Source organism: Alligator mississippiensis, chromosome 5, assembly GCF_030867095.1.
Source record: "Alligator mississippiensis isolate rAllMis1 chromosome 5, rAllMis1, whole genome shotgun sequence".
Classification (NCBI taxonomy): Eukaryota; Metazoa; Chordata; order Crocodylia; family Alligatoridae; genus Alligator; species Alligator mississippiensis.
The window spans coordinates 56,364,948-56,381,476 of NC_081828.1; the positions used below are offsets into that span (position 1 = coordinate 56,364,948).

General features: G+C 42.4%; 1 protein-coding gene across 4 annotated transcripts in view; it reads left to right on the top strand.

Moving 5' to 3' along the window:
• The window catches only part of ODR4 (odr-4 GPCR localization factor homolog), a 48,938-nt gene that overhangs the window by 5,327 nt on the left and 27,082 nt on the right, over window positions 1-16,529 (top strand). For all 4 annotated transcript variants that reach the window (XM_059728397.1, XM_006267572.4, XM_019500301.2 and 1 more), the window contains 7 exons: window positions 5,910-6,038; window positions 6,492-6,587; window positions 12,288-12,394; window positions 13,341-13,377; window positions 13,488-13,628; window positions 14,388-14,483; window positions 15,356-15,421. In XM_059728397.1, the coding sequence (XP_059584380.1) occupies window positions 5,910-6,038; window positions 6,492-6,587; window positions 12,288-12,394; window positions 13,341-13,377; window positions 13,488-13,628; window positions 14,388-14,483; window positions 15,356-15,421 (672 nt within the window). The remainder of the gene's footprint in view (window positions 1-5,909; window positions 6,039-6,491; window positions 6,588-12,287; window positions 12,395-13,340; window positions 13,378-13,487; window positions 13,629-14,387; window positions 14,484-15,355; window positions 15,422-16,529) is intronic.

Below are 16,529 nucleotides of genomic sequence, written 5' to 3' on the forward strand. Positions count from 1 at the left end.
TCCTCCTCTGAACCCTCTCCAGGCTGGCCACATCCTTTTTGAAGTGCGGCGCCCAGTTCTGGACGCAGTACTCCAACTGCGTCCTGACCAATGTCGCATAGAGGGAGAGTATCACCTCTTTGGACCGGCTTAAGATGCATCTTTGGATGCATGACAAGGTATGGCTGGCCTTGCTGGCTGTGGTCTGGCATTGGTGGCTCATGTTCATCTTGGAGTCAGTAATAACTCTGAGATCCCTTTCCGCCTCTGCTTTCAAAAGGGGAACTTCCCAGCCTGTATGTATGCTGTGGATTCCTTCTCTCAAGGTGCAGCATCCTGCATTTATCTACGTTGAACCCCATCCTATTCTCATCTGCCCACTTTTGTAGTCTGTCTAAATCTAGTTGTAGTCTTTCTCTCCCTTCAAGTGCGTCCACCTCGCCCCACATCTTAGTGTCATCAACAAACTTGGACAGCATGCTTTCCACCCCTCGTCCAAGTCGCTGATGAAGATGTTAAACAGTGAGGGCCTGAGCACCGAGCCCTGGAGTACCCCACTGCTCACATCTTGACAGGTTGAGTACAACCCGTCTACTACTACTCTCTGGGTGTGCCCCATCAGCTGATTTTTTTACCCATCCTACTGTGTAGGCATCAATGCCACAGTCGCTTAATTTATTGATGAGGATGGGGTAAGAGACAGTGTCAAAGGCCTTCGTAAAGTCTAGAAAGACTACGTCCACGGCGACACCATCATCCAAGCATTTAGTTACTTGGTCATAAAAAGCAATCAGGTTGGTCAGGCAGGACCTGCCTTTGATGAACCCATGCTGATTGCCCCTGAGCATGGTCTCCCCTGCAGGCCCCCCACAGATGTGCTCCTTGATGATTCTCTCCAAGATCTTCCCGAGCACCGAGGTGAGGCTTACAGGCCTGTAGTTACTTGGGTCCTCCTTCCTCCCTTTCTTGAAAATTGGGACCACGTAGCGCGGAGATCCCTGCTATTCCCCATGACTTGTGCATAGCAGTGAGTGGGGCCGGGCTGCCAGGTCCATTGTGTGGGATTCTCCCCAGACACGTGGTTCAGGTGGACTGCATGCAGGCTTTGTGTGATGGAGCCAGGCATACCATGCAGCCAGGTTCCACACTCCCGCTGCTCTACCCTGGGTCCCCACTGGCCCCAGAACACCGGTGCAGGTCTCGTGCTCCTGCCCGCCACTGCCACTACTCCCCTGCCACTTCCCCCACTGCTGCTTCTGCTCTTCCCTGCTGCTTCCCTACTTTTCCCTCCTGCATGACCATCCGCCATTGCTGCCGCTGTTTCCCCCATGCCACCCCCCCACCCAGCACTGCTTTCTGCCGCTCCCCCGCCCTTCCAACGGCTTTACCTTGCTCCAACTCTAGCCAGCACCATGCAGATCCTGGCTGCATGACTGGGACTGCACAGCATGGCATGGAACCAGTCCTGCCCAGTGTGGCCCCTGTGGCATGGGCTGATTGCAGCAGTTTGTTTGTGTCCCCCCACAGCATGGGTCCCGCCAACTCCATGCCATGTGGTGTGGCACGGGTCCAGCCTGGCCTGGGTCCCGCAATGTGGGCTGATCATCGCAGTTTTTCCCCCTCCCTCCTTCTGATCTTATTTGAGTTTCCACTCAGATGGAGGGAGGGCTGTGGAGTAGCCAAAGGGTTACCAGGCCAGAAGCCACAGAACCTTCCAGTTGGAGGCTGAGGGTAGGGGAGGCTGGGGGTGGGGTGGGTCCTGCCAGGCCTTGTTGCTCTGCCACTGGGTCCTTTCCCTGGCTCCTCCTGGGTCCTGCTGCTGTTGGCACCACATTATCTTTGACAGGCAGCCACGGACAAATAATTAATTTTCTAAATTATTTAGGGGACCCACCTAGAATGCCCACCTTTGTATTATAGTATACACTAGCCAAAGTACCCAGCTTTGCATGGGTTGCAGTAATCAAATTTTAATGTTTTATAAATAACATATTTTCATTCTTTCTTATTTCCCTCTACTAATAAGCTGTGTTTAGTTTTGTACCCTATGTTACTTGTGTGATACAGCTTGACATTGTGAGCTCTTGGTCATACCAAAAACCTATAAAAGTTGAACATTTAAATGTATTAAACTGAATTGTGAGGTAGAATTATTTGTTTACATTGTAAGACTGTGGCATAGCACTGAGGATTTCACATCACATTTTTCTATCCCAGTTTATGACAGTGTTTGACACTTTTTTTTTATCCATGTAGAGCTTCAAGATAGACATTGTTGCATGTTTTACCATTTGCTGCCAAGATGAAAAGGTTTCTGCCATTGCCAACTCTGGAACAACCAACATAGATTTGACCATGAGAAAAGCATGGGCTTTGCAGGTTGAGGCCAACTTTGAGTGATTGTCCCTGTGCCTTGTTGATGCTCATAGCGAAACTGAGGCGGATCAGGAACTGGAGCCCTTTAAATTGAAATGACAGGTCACAGGGAATGATTACAATGGATGGAATGAAGACATCCTGTCCCGCTGCATGGCCAGTCATGATGTTGGCTTCAGTGACATGTGGCATAAGCTTCTTAACAGCCAATCGTGTTCCATTGCAGAGTGCTGGTGGGTCCAGATTCCTGAGAAGAATGATGGGTGCACCAATCCTGAGCTCCAGATTATGTGAAGGCATACCTGGTGGTTCGAGAGAGTTGAGAAATTCTTTTGGCTAGTTGATTGCCTCATTGGTGTCTGGGACAGTGTCCACTGATTTCTATTTTTGCACAGTGCCTGGCAATTGAGAAAGAAGGTCTTTGTTTATCATATTGACCGCATCATTTTTTTTGGTGCCCAGATGGCTCTTTGGCACTTGTGGTCATGAAAGTGATGTGCAACTTTTGGAAAAACTGCCGCTTTCGGTTCTTGAAGTGTTGCGAATGTTTTTCCAGTGTTGTTCATTGAGATAGTTCCATCCTGATTCTCATACATGATGGCCCCACTTCCCAGTTCGAGCAGGCTTGCAGCAAACTCTCCAGCAGATACATCACCTGTTAGATGCAGTCGCATGTTGGTCATGAGGCTGAGTTGCTGAATGTTTTTCCAAATGTATGAAGCTTTGTGGCAGGCCTGCAGTTCATCAGCTTTGGTTCCATGTGGAATGACTGGCAGCGTCTGCCAAAAATCCCCAGCCAACACCAGAGTCACTCCTCCCATTGTTTTGTCATTATGTCGAAGATCTTGGAGGGTGTGATCAAGAGCATCTAAGGCAGCTTTGTGAGACATTGTGCGCTCATCCCAGACAGTGAGCTGGCACTCCTGCAGGACCTTTGCTTTGCCAGTACCCTTGGCAATGTTGCAGGTTGGTGTCTCTGCACTTGCAAGATTTAAGGGCAACTTGAAGGCTGAGTGAGCTGTACTTCCTCCTGGCAACAGTGTAGCAGCAATGCCTGATGATGCCACTGCAAGGGCAGTCCTGTTTGTCTGCCGGATTTTGGCCAAAAGAAGATTGAGGAGAAAAGTTTTCCCAGTTCCACCTGTAGCATCCAGAAAGAAGATGCCACCACTCGCATTGAAAACTGCTTGAGTAATCTTGTTGAAGGCTTCTCTTTGGTATGGGACCAGACTTGGATTATTATCTTGTATGTATTTAGTAAGCTGGTCAATGTAGTAGTTGGTCTCTCTCAAAATCTCATTTATCATATCATTACAGCAGAAAGTGGGCATGTGGCAGGCCATGTTTTTGCCACTCAATTGTGTACATGTAGCACTGAGTGACTCCAAAAATCTTTCCCTTGTTGATGAGATTCATTAATGCCTTCACTTTTTGTTGAAATACTCTTGCCAGCAAATCGTGACGATCCTGTGGTTTTTGGCCTGGCATCAGTTCATTAGCCACTTCTGCCAAAGCTGGGTTGCAGGTGAAGGTAATGAAGAGATCAGGGCAGCCATAGTTTTGCACATATGTCATGGCATCTTGAGTGCGCTCATGCATGTAGCGAGGCCCACCTGGTGAAACTGGAAGGCAAGATGACCAATTGGCCAATATTGGCAGCATCTCCTTCATTGTTCATGGCATCCCTGAGGTGAACATAGTTTTCAGCTCTGAGTTTCTTTCGGTTCATTCAAATGAATCTCAACCTTTCTGCTTCAATTTTGGCATACACGTCCACAGCAAATTGGTGGAAGAGATCTTTGCATCACAAGATGTGATTGAAACTTCTAGTTTGCAGCATCATCCTGTAGGGATAAAAGTGCATGGCAGAAATCTTCTTTTGAGTTGGCAACCTCGTTGCTGGGTTTGTTTGTCGCAGTTCAAAATGGTAGCCATCATTACCCTGCCAGAAAATTAGTGGATACTGAAGTGCGTCATGATTGGTGTGTCTCAGCAGTATTCTGGAGGGAGTTGTTCCTGAGTTGCAACACAATGTCTCAATTGCCATGTTGTTCACCAGCCAGAATGACAACCACTTCTGATGTTGTGGGTGCACTGAAGTGCCGCTCGGGCTCGCCAGCTGGAGTTTTGTCTGCATGAATGACAACGTGATACTATAGAGTCATCTTCTGCATGGCACACTTGAAACTGAACAGAGTTGTTTTCCTTGTGGAGCATGTCTTGTAAGTGCAACACCACCTACAGGTTGGTTTGAATGACATTGTTGCAACACTGTTCAGCCTGCTTTGTATTGTCACCTGTGAAGTAGATCTGCAGGAATTTGGGCTCTTCATCTGGGAGTGGCATCAGACTGCCAAGCCGATGATAAAAACCTGGTCCTGCTCTTTAAATGTGGGCATGTAGCCGTATTCTCTGATGTCTTTTGTGATGCCAAAAGATGTCATTTGGAAGCATGAGTTGTAGCTTCTAATGTTGCTTTGGAAATGACGTGCATCTGGAGTGTTGCCTGTCAACAATATATGAAGGGGCTCAGGAGGATCATTCATTTGGGGCAGTTGAACCTTGCCACTGTTGCAGCATATCCCTTGAGCTTGTCCTTTCCATCTGATTGCAAGACAGTGGCTGCAAGAAGTCGCCGCTGAGCCACTTGCAACTAATGGATCAGAAACCTAATCCAAGGCTGGATTGTAGAAGAATGCAGAGTTTTCTTTTTCCCTCTAGGGCCTGGGTCCTGGCTGCAGCCATTGCTGCTCTGTTTGCAACTTACTGTGCAGGAGTTTCAGTTGCTCTGGATGTTTGTTTGTCATCTTGCAAGTTGCTGCTCTGGAGTCTCAGCTACTCTGGCTGCAGCTTTTGAAAGTTGATTTTTGGCAAGTTTGCTTGTTGTAGATTGCCTTATAGGGAATGCCTTTCACAACCCCCTAATCAGTCCCTGAGAAGGCCCAGTACAGTTTTCTCCCTGGATCTTCCTTAAGCCCTCACTCTGCAGGTACTCCCAGGTCCTGTTAACCAGTCCCAACCACAGCCCTTAGGGGATGCAGAGCCTTCTCCAGCTGTACCGGTTGACCGTGGCTAGGAGCTTTGAGCTCTGCTAAAGAATGTTTTGCACATGCAAATTTATTCTGCTTCCTGGGGCTGACCTGTCACAGGGGGTTATGCAATAAAGGTTAAAAAATCAGTGAAATGTTTTTGGAGCCAAATATACTGCTTAAACTGAATTAAGCATTTTGGCTAATTCATGGGGGAACATATATTGGGTCCTAATTCTGTCTGCTTCAACCAGGGTTAAAGCTGGAAGTTTTGTATGTTTGCTGGAATGTAAAGTTGTATGTAATTTGAAACATTTGTATGGCTCCCACCTCCTGCATATGCTGTAACCTGCTTGTCTTATATATATATGCAGACAAATTTGAATAGTTATAGGCAAAAGGAGAAAAATAATGCATTTTTAATAAAGCATTATATATATATGAACTATATACACTAGACAACATTTATATCTTAATGTCAACCTCATTTTGGTGTTTTTTTTCTCCATTTCTCTGTCTTTAAAGTGCTCTCCACAAAGAGATTATGTGATTTTGGCTGTTAGAACACCTCCAAAAGAAGAGCAAAATGAAACCTACTGTCCTACAAAATTGACTGATATTGATGAAGAATGGGTGACAACACATGCTAGTCAGGTAGCACAATTTCATAATTTTAAATAAGTGTGAAAGGAAATAGTCTTTTTCTTTTTTCATAATTTTATACCCTATTTCTTTGTATGAACACAGTTCCTTATGAACTGCCAATTGTAGATGTCAATCCAAAATTCTAATTATTCTGAATAAAATTAAAATACATTTCCAGATTTTTCTTTGAAGCCATATAGCTTATGGATTTTCAGCCCAGAAATTTGCCTGAAATAAAATAAAGTGGGAGAACAGTGTATGGGAAGTTTAATGGTTAAACTAGCTTCATTCTTGCAGTTTAAGCTACACTCATGTTTGGATATTTGTTTCTATTCTCTGCCTTCCATTGCCCTCCCCCTCCCTCTCCCCAAAAGAAAAGATTTAGCATAATAAATCAGAGGTATATTTCTTTAAGTTCATAAAAGTGTGATGATAATCTTGCATTTCTATTTATTTTGTAAGGTGTCTAGAATGCTCCCAGGAGGATTGTTAGTTCTTGGGGTATTTATTATTGCAACTCCAGAGCTGGCAAAGGACACCCAGAATGCTTTGCGCAAGGTAAGTGGCTAGATAGTGTCACCAAGAAAGAGCTATGGGAGGCAAGGGGGGCAAGGAGTGTTGGTATTATATATATAATTATATATATAATATTTAGTTATTGTTGTTATGCAACAGAATAGCTTTGTTTTGGTCCTGGATACACTCGATATGCTCTTACAAACAGAAAACAAAAATAACCCCTATTTAATGCAAAAACAGGAATCTTATGCTCTTAGATCTAGTTTATCAATTATGAATGCCTGTAAATTGAAACTAATGCCTATTCATTAAGTGTGGCAATTTGTATTTGTTTTTATACTTGGGGATTATATTACATTATTATTTATCATTAGAATATATTAATCTACAGGTGAGGTTTTCATGATAGGTAGTTAGCTATTCTAGTCTGAAGCCACTCTGCCTTACCTTCTGTCTGACACCTTAGGGCACTTTTACACATGCTCTGGGGGTTAGGGATGGTGCTTTTAGAGCCACTCTATTTAAAGCACTGCAGCAACTCATGTCAGCATCCCTGTACTTCAAAATGGTGACAGGGGTGCTTGAACTAACGCTTGTTCGACGAGCTTAAGTTAAAACACCACTGTCACCATTTTGAAGCTCAGGGACGCTGATGCACGAGACATGGGAGGCTGCTGGAGCGTGGTAATTGCCATGCTCCAGCAGACTCAGTTAATCAAGTCTGCTCTGACGCACTGTAACTACAGTGCAGCCTCCACGCTTGTATCCAGGCAGCCTTAGAGAGTTTGGAGAGGCATGTACTTTCATAGACAACAGCCTACCTTGTTAGCTGCTATGATAGTTCTCTAAGGTGCCAGTCTGCCATACCTTCTGCATGAGGTGCTTTAGTGACCATATGAGGGAGTTGATGTATTGTGTTACAGCGTCACCATTTTTATAAATGGATTGAACTGTCTTCTATTGATTGGGAGATAGATGTTATTGTAATTGATTATTGGTAAGGATTAACTCTGAGCCTATAGGTTGAAATCCAGATTTCAACTTTAGGTTGTACTTTCAGCACAGAATAGCTCATGAATTAAAATTTGTATCTAAATATATGGGTACAGATTATGTGCTTCTTTCATGTGTGTAACGTTATAAGCAAAATGTCAGCATTCTTGAAAACAAAATCAAATGCTTAGAAGTTAGAAAGGTCAGAACTAGTTATCTGTGCAATCTGAATTGAGCTTGGTGCCTGCGCCTTACGGTTACATTACCTCTGAATACTGTTTCCTTCCCTTTCCTCCCCCTGCCCCATGGGACTCCTATATCATTCAGTGCTCTAGATGGACCTGTTCTGGAGACAGGTTGAGGTTGCCTAGTCAAGGAGCTTGTGGACATGATTTCTATTTTATTTGTTGCACAGATTAGAAGTGAATGAGGCAGGGTTATGAAGGAAGAAAAAAGCATGGTCTCATGGCTAAGGCGGTTGAATGCTGCTTTATAGAGTTGGATTCTACCCCTGCACCTGTCCCAGAATTTCTGTTATTCTAGGTAAGCCATTTAAAATTCTGCAGAACAAATTTTGAAACTAAACTGTTTCTCTTTCTGGTGGACAGACCTGAGGCCTTCTATAGAAATGTTCAGCGCTCAAAACTGCAACTGAAATCTGTGGGGAACTGTCTTAAGCACATGAAGTACTACTTAATACTAAGTACTCCTGAACAATTAGGCACCCAAAATTAGTTGATATGTCACTTTAATAGCTCTGTCCCTTGATTCTCCATCCATGCAATGGAGAATACAGAAAAGCTCCTAAGGAAAATACAAATTGATTCTTCGGCTCTGGATTTGAACGGTATGCTGCTGTTGTACAGGCAGTCCTCGGGCTTACGACATAATTGGTTCCTGAAAACTACATCTTAAGTTGAAACGTTGTAACTCTGAACTGGCTTTCCTATAGGAAACGATGTTATAATGGGGGATTAGTTCCTGAACCGAGGCCCAATACCCTATTTTCACCAAAAATAACCAGGAATTTTGTACTCAGGCAATTATAGATGAGTCACATAGCTACATTAATATATTTATATTGTAAATAGAAATCATATTGATTTGGAAGGTGACTTTGCTGGACTTTTTGAAGGGTTCTTGGCTGGAGTCTTCTCGGGAGTCTTGGCTGCAGGTTTTTCTGGAGTCTTGTCTGCTTTCTTAAAGAAAGTGTCCAAGGAAGTTTGGACATATGTTCTCCAGGGAGATGGGTGATGCAGTGAACTTGTTTGCTGACGTGGCGTGGTGTTGAATCAAGCTTTGTAAAGTCGAGCCTGACTTCAGAAAGTTGAAATACGATGTCAATTTATAACTGTTGTAAGTATGAAATGTTGTAACTCAAAATGTTGCAAGTCGAGGACTACCTATTTAAAAAAAAAAAAAAAGCATATTGTCATACATTGGAAAATGAGAACAAAACAAAATATTGAATAATTTTAAGTTAGCACTATCCATTCTTTGCTCTGAGGGGATGTCTACACTGCAGCAGCAGTTTGCCATGTCTAGGACATTCATGAGCATGGCCCACTCACCCATGGTCTAAACCCAGATTTAAGCCAGTAAGGCTGTTCCAGAGGCAACTGTAGCTGAACTCATGGGTCATCAGCATGGCTGGGATGTTCAGAATCACCACAGACCTCTGTCTCTTGAATTAACACTGTAAATGATAGCAGTGGTTGGGGGAGTAAACGCAGTGGGTTTCATAGAGATATGGTGACAGCCCAGGAATGGTGAAACTCAGTAATTGTGGGCACAATTTTTTTCTGGTTGCCCCTGCTGTGGCCTTCCCCAGTCATAATTGACTGCTGTCCTCCTTCCCTTTCTCATATTTCTTCTAAAGTCAAAGCCTGTAATGTTTTCTTGACCTTAAGCTGAGTCTTGAGATCCTCTGGTTCCCTGCCGCCTTGTCCAAAGAGTCCCCACCTCAGCTCTTGGCTTTCAGTGCTGACTCAACGTAGCTGTGTGGCCCATTCTCCTCTATTTTTCAAGAGACTCTTGCTTCTTCTATGTTTGAATTGGAAAGCTTCCTCTCTGATTTACAAAGGGTGTGCTGCAGCATATTAGTGTGCCACAAGAGCAGTAGAAGTATGCTGAGAAAAATTATACAGGTCTGGAAATATGGCAGGGAGAAGAGCGGTGGCAATTAACATTGCTACCGTTCTCCTGCTGCCATGCTTCTAGGCCCTGTGCAGTGGTATCAGCCCCATGGACCAGACCCATCCAGCCCACAGTGACCTGGCACTGCTTATCCATCCTGCAGGGCCAAAAAACTGCGTAAGGCTTTTCAAATGTAAAAATGAAGTGAGATGGTTGCCAGTTCTAATCCAGAAAAAAAGTGCGCCCCAAAGTATGGAAAGTATGGGAAATGCTGCTCTTCCTTGCAAGCCAGCAGAGGACTTTACTGAGAACACAGGAGAAACTGGATCTCTTGGGAGCCTGGAAGACATGTTATTTAAGGCAAAATTAATCCATTAATTGTCTTAAAAGTAACTAGCCATACATTTAGGCAGCTGATTATGCTGCAAAATAAAGAAACAAGCCACAAAATTATTCCACAAAATACATCTTGTGGCTGGTTTCCTTTGCTTCTTAAATTGGATGTGTGGCAGGATCCTTTCCATGTAGCATGATTCCAGCTGCATGGTAGAGTTTGGTTGATTGCTTCCCACATATCATCAGGCTGACATCTATGTGGTACACCTCAAGTGCTGAGTCAGGGAAGCTCAACTGGACAAGAGGTCCTGGGATGTGGGAGCCACAGAGCTCCCCATGACTTGGCAAGTTGATTGCCTTGCCCTGTAGTTCCCAGGGAGTTGCAAAGCAAGGCACTTGACACCCCAGTCATGGGGACCCTGGAATGGTGAGTGGTTCTCTAATCTCAGGAGCACCGTGCACTGGGATCTTTAAAAACCATGCATGCAGCCCAGCTGCATATACAGTTTTCAGATATCTGTGGTGAATTTATGAACCTTTTCTGGACCTTAGAACCCGTGCCAGGACTCACCAAGGTTTTCTGATATCCTGGTGCACGGGCTCTGGCAGCTTTTTGGAATGCAGTTTCTGGGCCGAGACACGCAATCAGCTTGGAACAACACCTGAGTCTCCAGCTGGCTCTGGTGGGATCCTGGGGCTGAGCCAGATTAATCAGCTGATTGGCAGTCCTAGTCCTGGGACCACACTGCTTCACTGGGCACTTTGGTTTCAACCTGCGGGTGCAGGTGAAACCTGGATTCTCCCTGCCCTGGCCAATAGTAGTGGCACAATTTGGTTTGGATTTTTCCCCCCATCCAAAAAATGTACATCCTGCCATGCATATGTCATATAGCAGGAGGTGTGATTGTCGAGGTCAGGAAACGGATCCCATCACGCCATTAAATGAAGTGCCAGGAGCCTTGCTTTCAGTTGCAGAGCCTTGTGCTGAAGCAACCTATAGAAGCAGTTTAGCATTGCAAATTAATGGAAAGTCCTGCTCAGCTTTAAGCTTGACAGTTTTAAGATGCGAGGACACTGAGCATGTGCAAACTGTAGTTTACTTTCTCATTCCAAGAACTTAATATTGACCAGATTTAGTCATATTTTTCACAGTAATTTCAAAAGGTACTGAGACATAAGGGAATCTTCTGTCATGGTTCAGGTCTGTGCTTCAACGTATGTTGCACTAGAGTGTATTAGAGAAAAATTGCTAGAAAACTGACATGAACAAACTAGCATATTTTTCTCTAATATTCTTGGAAATAGCTGAACTTGAACTGTGTTGCTTGAAAGATTTAAAAAATCAAACATCCAGAGTGTAACTTCATCCCAAATGGTTAAAGTTTGACAATAGTCATAAGCAACTAAAAAGAGAATTGCGTAAAAGGAGTATTAGATTAATTGCTGGCACTGCCAACCCCATCTGTAATAACCAATATGTCATTGGAAGCAACATCCTTATTGCTCCATATTAGGACATTTTTGTAGATAACTTTGGCAGACAAGTGGCCAGGGACAGTGTTAATATAACATCAGGCCTTTCATCTCTGCCCCAATTGCATAATTTTTTGTAAGGTAACTTACAAATGTACCAAATATGTTCCTAATAGTAGATGTTGAAGGACTTGTAAGTAATAGCTATGTTTTCTGCTGTGATCTTGAAAAAGTGATATGGAGAGAGATGCTATAAGGCTTGCCTGCACAGTGTTAAGGACACCATGCTGTATGGAGAGACTTGAATGAGGGAGGTGAAGAGAGTGAAGCAGAATCAAACAAATCCATAATGGATTTTAAAAGCAGCAGGGCTATCAGCAAATGAATATGAATCAACAGGATTTTAAAGACAGATGACCTGAGTTATGCTCATTTACATTATACCTTGGAAACTTTCGGTACAGGCTGGAATCTGTATCTGAAGCATTTTTTCACCTCATACTTGGCATCTGAATCTGTCGTGAGTGATATATATGTCACTGAAGTTGTGATTGTCTGGGATGATTTTAAAATCATCAAAGTGTAGATAATTTTCAGACTTAGCAATACAAGCTGACATTTGACAAGACCCTGAACAATGAATGTTATATGTTGGTGCAACTGACAGGTTGCACATAGTGAAAAAGATACATATGGCAGTGCAGGGCTGTTTTCAGCAATACAACTACTTGCCTTAACTCCTTTGTCTGAAATGCATAGAAAAATCTTATAACCCCTTTTTTTTTTTTTTCCCCCCCCCAGCTAGTTTTTTCAGTACAGAAGTCTGTGACTAAAAAGAGGCTCTGGAATTTTGCTGGGGAGGAGGTCCTGGACAGAGTGGTTCTTCAAGTTTGCTCTACTACAAAAAAGTATCCTTTAATAGTACATGTGTGCAGCCCTTGACCTAGAGCAAGGGTGTTCAAATTATTTGGTTTCCATCGGCCAGGTGTGGACTGCAGAGCTCCTTGCAGGCTGGAGAGCCCTCCTTCAGCAGCGGTTTGTTGACATGGCTCTGGAAGCCAGAGCGTGAGACTGTTGTTTGAGTAGATTGAGATATATGAGTACTGGAATAAGAGATGAATGGAAAAGTGGGTCTTCAGCTGGAAGAGACCTTGGGGAGGGGCCAGGTGGTCTCAGAAGGGACAAGCATTCCAATCTGATAAATTGCATGCTGGTTGCTAGAACAAAGAGCCTCTTCCCAGTTCAACCTTCACTTTTTTCATTGCGTTCTATGCCCGATGTTGCTCCTTGCCATGCTTATAGTCCACCATTCAGATTTAGGTGTTACAGTTCATGTTTTTGTTTAAAATAAGAGTGGGATTCTGAATAACAGGTAATTTTGCAATTGGAGGAAAAAAGTTTTTAAAATTGGTTGTTTGGGAAGCAGCAGAGTGAGTGTCAAGTATGCTGTAGGCCAATGAGAAAATAAAGGGTTTTACAGGTGGGGAATATTGAGGGAAGGTGGAGGCTGGGTTGAACACATACCTCACAGTCATTCTCTTTAAGTTTCCTGTAGGAGGTCTAAAGAGACAGCAAGGTTGTGCAGAAGTATAAGAAGTATCAGCCCTGTCCTTCAGTACAGAATCATAATCAGTACTAATCATATGATATATATTTAACAAGCTGGAACATCTCTAGTTTGCAGCTGAGTTTTTCTTCATTCTCATCAATAGAGTGTCAGAGCATTGTCCAGTATTACAAACTTAGTTTTATGTGGAAGGTACACCAATTACAAGTTGGTTCAGATATTTGTTTTTACATACATGTTTCTTAAATGCAGTGAAACATGCTTTTATATTTTCTTAAGTAATAAAGACTAGTTTGTCGAACCTATGATGTACAAGATGCAAAGGTAAGGTTTGAGTACTGTGTAATATTCTGAATAATAAATTTTTTCTAGTCATTCTGTTTTCACTTTAAGTACAATCTCCTGTGCGTGGTGTTTTTTTCCTCCTCTTATAGAGTTCAGCTAAACCAGCAGATTGGAAATACCAAAGTGATGTTTCTGCTTTCTGGCTATCTTTGAACTGCACAGTTAATGTTAATATCCATATTCCACTTCCTGCAACATCAGCCAACCATGAATTAGAGAAAAATACAAGGGTAACTGACCAATAATATACAATTTTTATTTGTTTCTTTTAGTTATTCTGTGTATCATTTTTTACTGCTTAAAATTAAATGATGAGTACTTTATTTTAAAATTCTGATGTAGGTAAGGGAATAGAAGTAGTTTCTGATAGAATATTTTACTCAGTAAAACAGGTTTTTATTAAGAAATAATCAGTTACATTAAGTATAAGAAAAGAAGAAGAATACTCAAATCTGTTATCTTCTTGTCTATTTCATTGGCTTCTTTTTTCTGTGAATGTTTCCTTTCACTCTGTTTAGAGTGAAATAATTACTTTGAGCACTTAATGTTAACTAAGAGGATTTACTGTCTTGTAAATTTTTGATTTACTTCCTCCTAATGCAAAATCAGATTTTGGGTAGAATTTGCCAATGGGTTGTTCTTGTCCCATATACATTACTAATAGGTTCTATTCCTAGTAAATAGAGGAAAAAAACAAAATTCAGATGTCTTATCGCTATGTAGATGCTTATAAAAATAACTTTTTATTTGGTGATAATCATTTCATTTATAAAGCCAGAAGTGTTTAGGAAATGTGACTTGAGGCTTATTACTGTGTTGTCTATTATTGTACAAAATGTGACTTGCAGGTCTGAAGACTGGTAAAGATGTTCTACGGCATTTTAAGTCTTGGAATTTGGCAACACTAAACACAGTCTTCTTTGCTTTTACTATAGTTGTCTTCCCAAAATGTATACTGAAAAAACTTTTTATGCTCTTGTTTTTTAAAGAATGGGTTAACTCGGTGGGCAAAACAGATAGAGGAAGGTGTTTTTCTGATTAATGGGCAAATTAAAGAAGAGGATGCAGAGTTATTGGAAGGACAAGTGAGTGCTGTGTAAATGAATTACAGGTTGGCTATAAATAAGAAACATTTTTGCACGGTAAATTTGGGGGGAAGGTCTTCCTTAGAACATTTTGTTTTTTACTGACATGTTCCATATATAAAAGAAAGTGTTGTCCTTAGCAGTGAGAAGAAATAGAACGTGTTAGGGGGAAGAATTACCCTGTAAGAACTATTCTGAATACTATAGGGTTTTCTGGTTTTGTTTTTAAATTGCCATTTATTTTTGTTGTACTCTATTGAAATAAAGAAGCCCATGTAAGATGCTTCTAAGAGAGGGGAAGAAAACTTGGCAGTTTGTTTTAGTATCAAATCTGCTATTTTGTTGCTCACTCCCCTTCTCCCCAGGGGGAAAAAACAAACAAATAACTCTTAACATACTTTGTTAAAACATGACCTTATGGTCTTTTTACATATTGCTTTCTAAAACAGTGGTTCTCAACCTCAATAGACTCAAGACCTTACACTTTCCAAGGAGTTCCATAGCTTTTACTTGTTTTTTGATTAAAGGAAAATAATAGAGCAGTCCTTCTGTTGCAAAAAAACTCAAAAAACTACAACAGGCTAGATTCTTTTTGACACTGCAGTTCTATTTTAAATATTTGGGTTAATCTTGCCAGTTATGGGTACAGGTTTCCACACCAAATAATGCTAATATTATGCAGCATTCTACATCATCCTTAAGGGTCCCATGGCACCGCTGGGTGCTGTTGCACCTTGATTGAGAAACATTATTTAAACCTACAGTATAAAAGACACTGACATCATAGGGATGATGGCCACAAAGAATACTGCTGTAGTATATTTGAATAAATGTTCCATCTGTTTCATGTATCATTTTTTTTCTTCTCTCAGAAAAAGTCAAGGGGAAATAGTCAACCCAGTATTCAAGCCTTTGATGTCAAGGTTCTGACACAGCTGGTAAGCATAATGGGTAGAAAATACCAGTAAAGCTGAGTTCAGTATTATAAGCAGTTTTAATTCTGTGATCTTTTCATATCCTGTCACCATGTTCAATTTCAAGGTCAGAAGCAGGCACATACTATTTCCCTATCTGTAGCCTTAGTGGGGTCCTCGTTGGTGCATGGTTCTCTCATTCATGGGCAGACCTGTAGATTACTATGTTCTGATAGTTTCCTTCACTTTGATACATGGTGGTTGTGTTGTTGCATGTTAATTCTAGTCTTACTGTCCTGTGTTCAGAGGCGGTTTAAACTTCTCCATGTTGGCCAGTCACGCACTGTGCCTGCAGGGAGATGTTCGGCAGTTTTGACGTTCATCCTGACTCCCTCCTGTGATCACCAGAGTTTTATTTGTATTGCTGGTAGTGTTTCATCTAGTTGCTCTAAAGAGGAAACTGTTCCGTGATATTAGTTTACTGGGAGCAACAATGTGGCTGTGGAGTGGGTGCCCCTCGTCTCTGATCAGTCCTCTTATAGCTAATTTGAGGAGTGGAGTTCATCTTAAAATTGCATACAAGGGCAGTGGGGAAGCAGGTAGCTGCTATATCATAAGGCCACAAGTGACTATTTCTGATTCTAGTCTGTAGACCTGTGTAACCCAGACTGTACTATCTCCCTGTATTCCTGTATCTCATAACTTCTAGTTCCACTTGGCTTTCTGGCTTGCTCTCTGAGTCTTGCTACATGTAATGAGTGTGTTGGGTCTCTGCCAATACTTTTAACCATTGCTTTTTTTTTTTTTTTGGCTCAGGTGTGGTAGAAAATTGAGGACTGTTGTTATCTTATTAGCTAATTGCTCATAGAGAATGGCGGATTTCAGGGAGTGTTTACGTGGTCCCCCCACACCTCCTGTTCACTCCCTCCACCACCACCTCCTATAGCCTCCAGTGCAGGGTTTTTTTCCCCACACATGCCTCCATCTCGCAACAGGGCTTCCCCCCACCTTCCCTCCCCGCTTTCCTCCCTCCCTATATGGCCCTAGGGCCCAAATAATTGCCTGCTTCTGGCCTGGATCATCCCTGATCAGCGGCTGTCCAACCGCTTCTTCAGCACCTCCAGTGACGGAG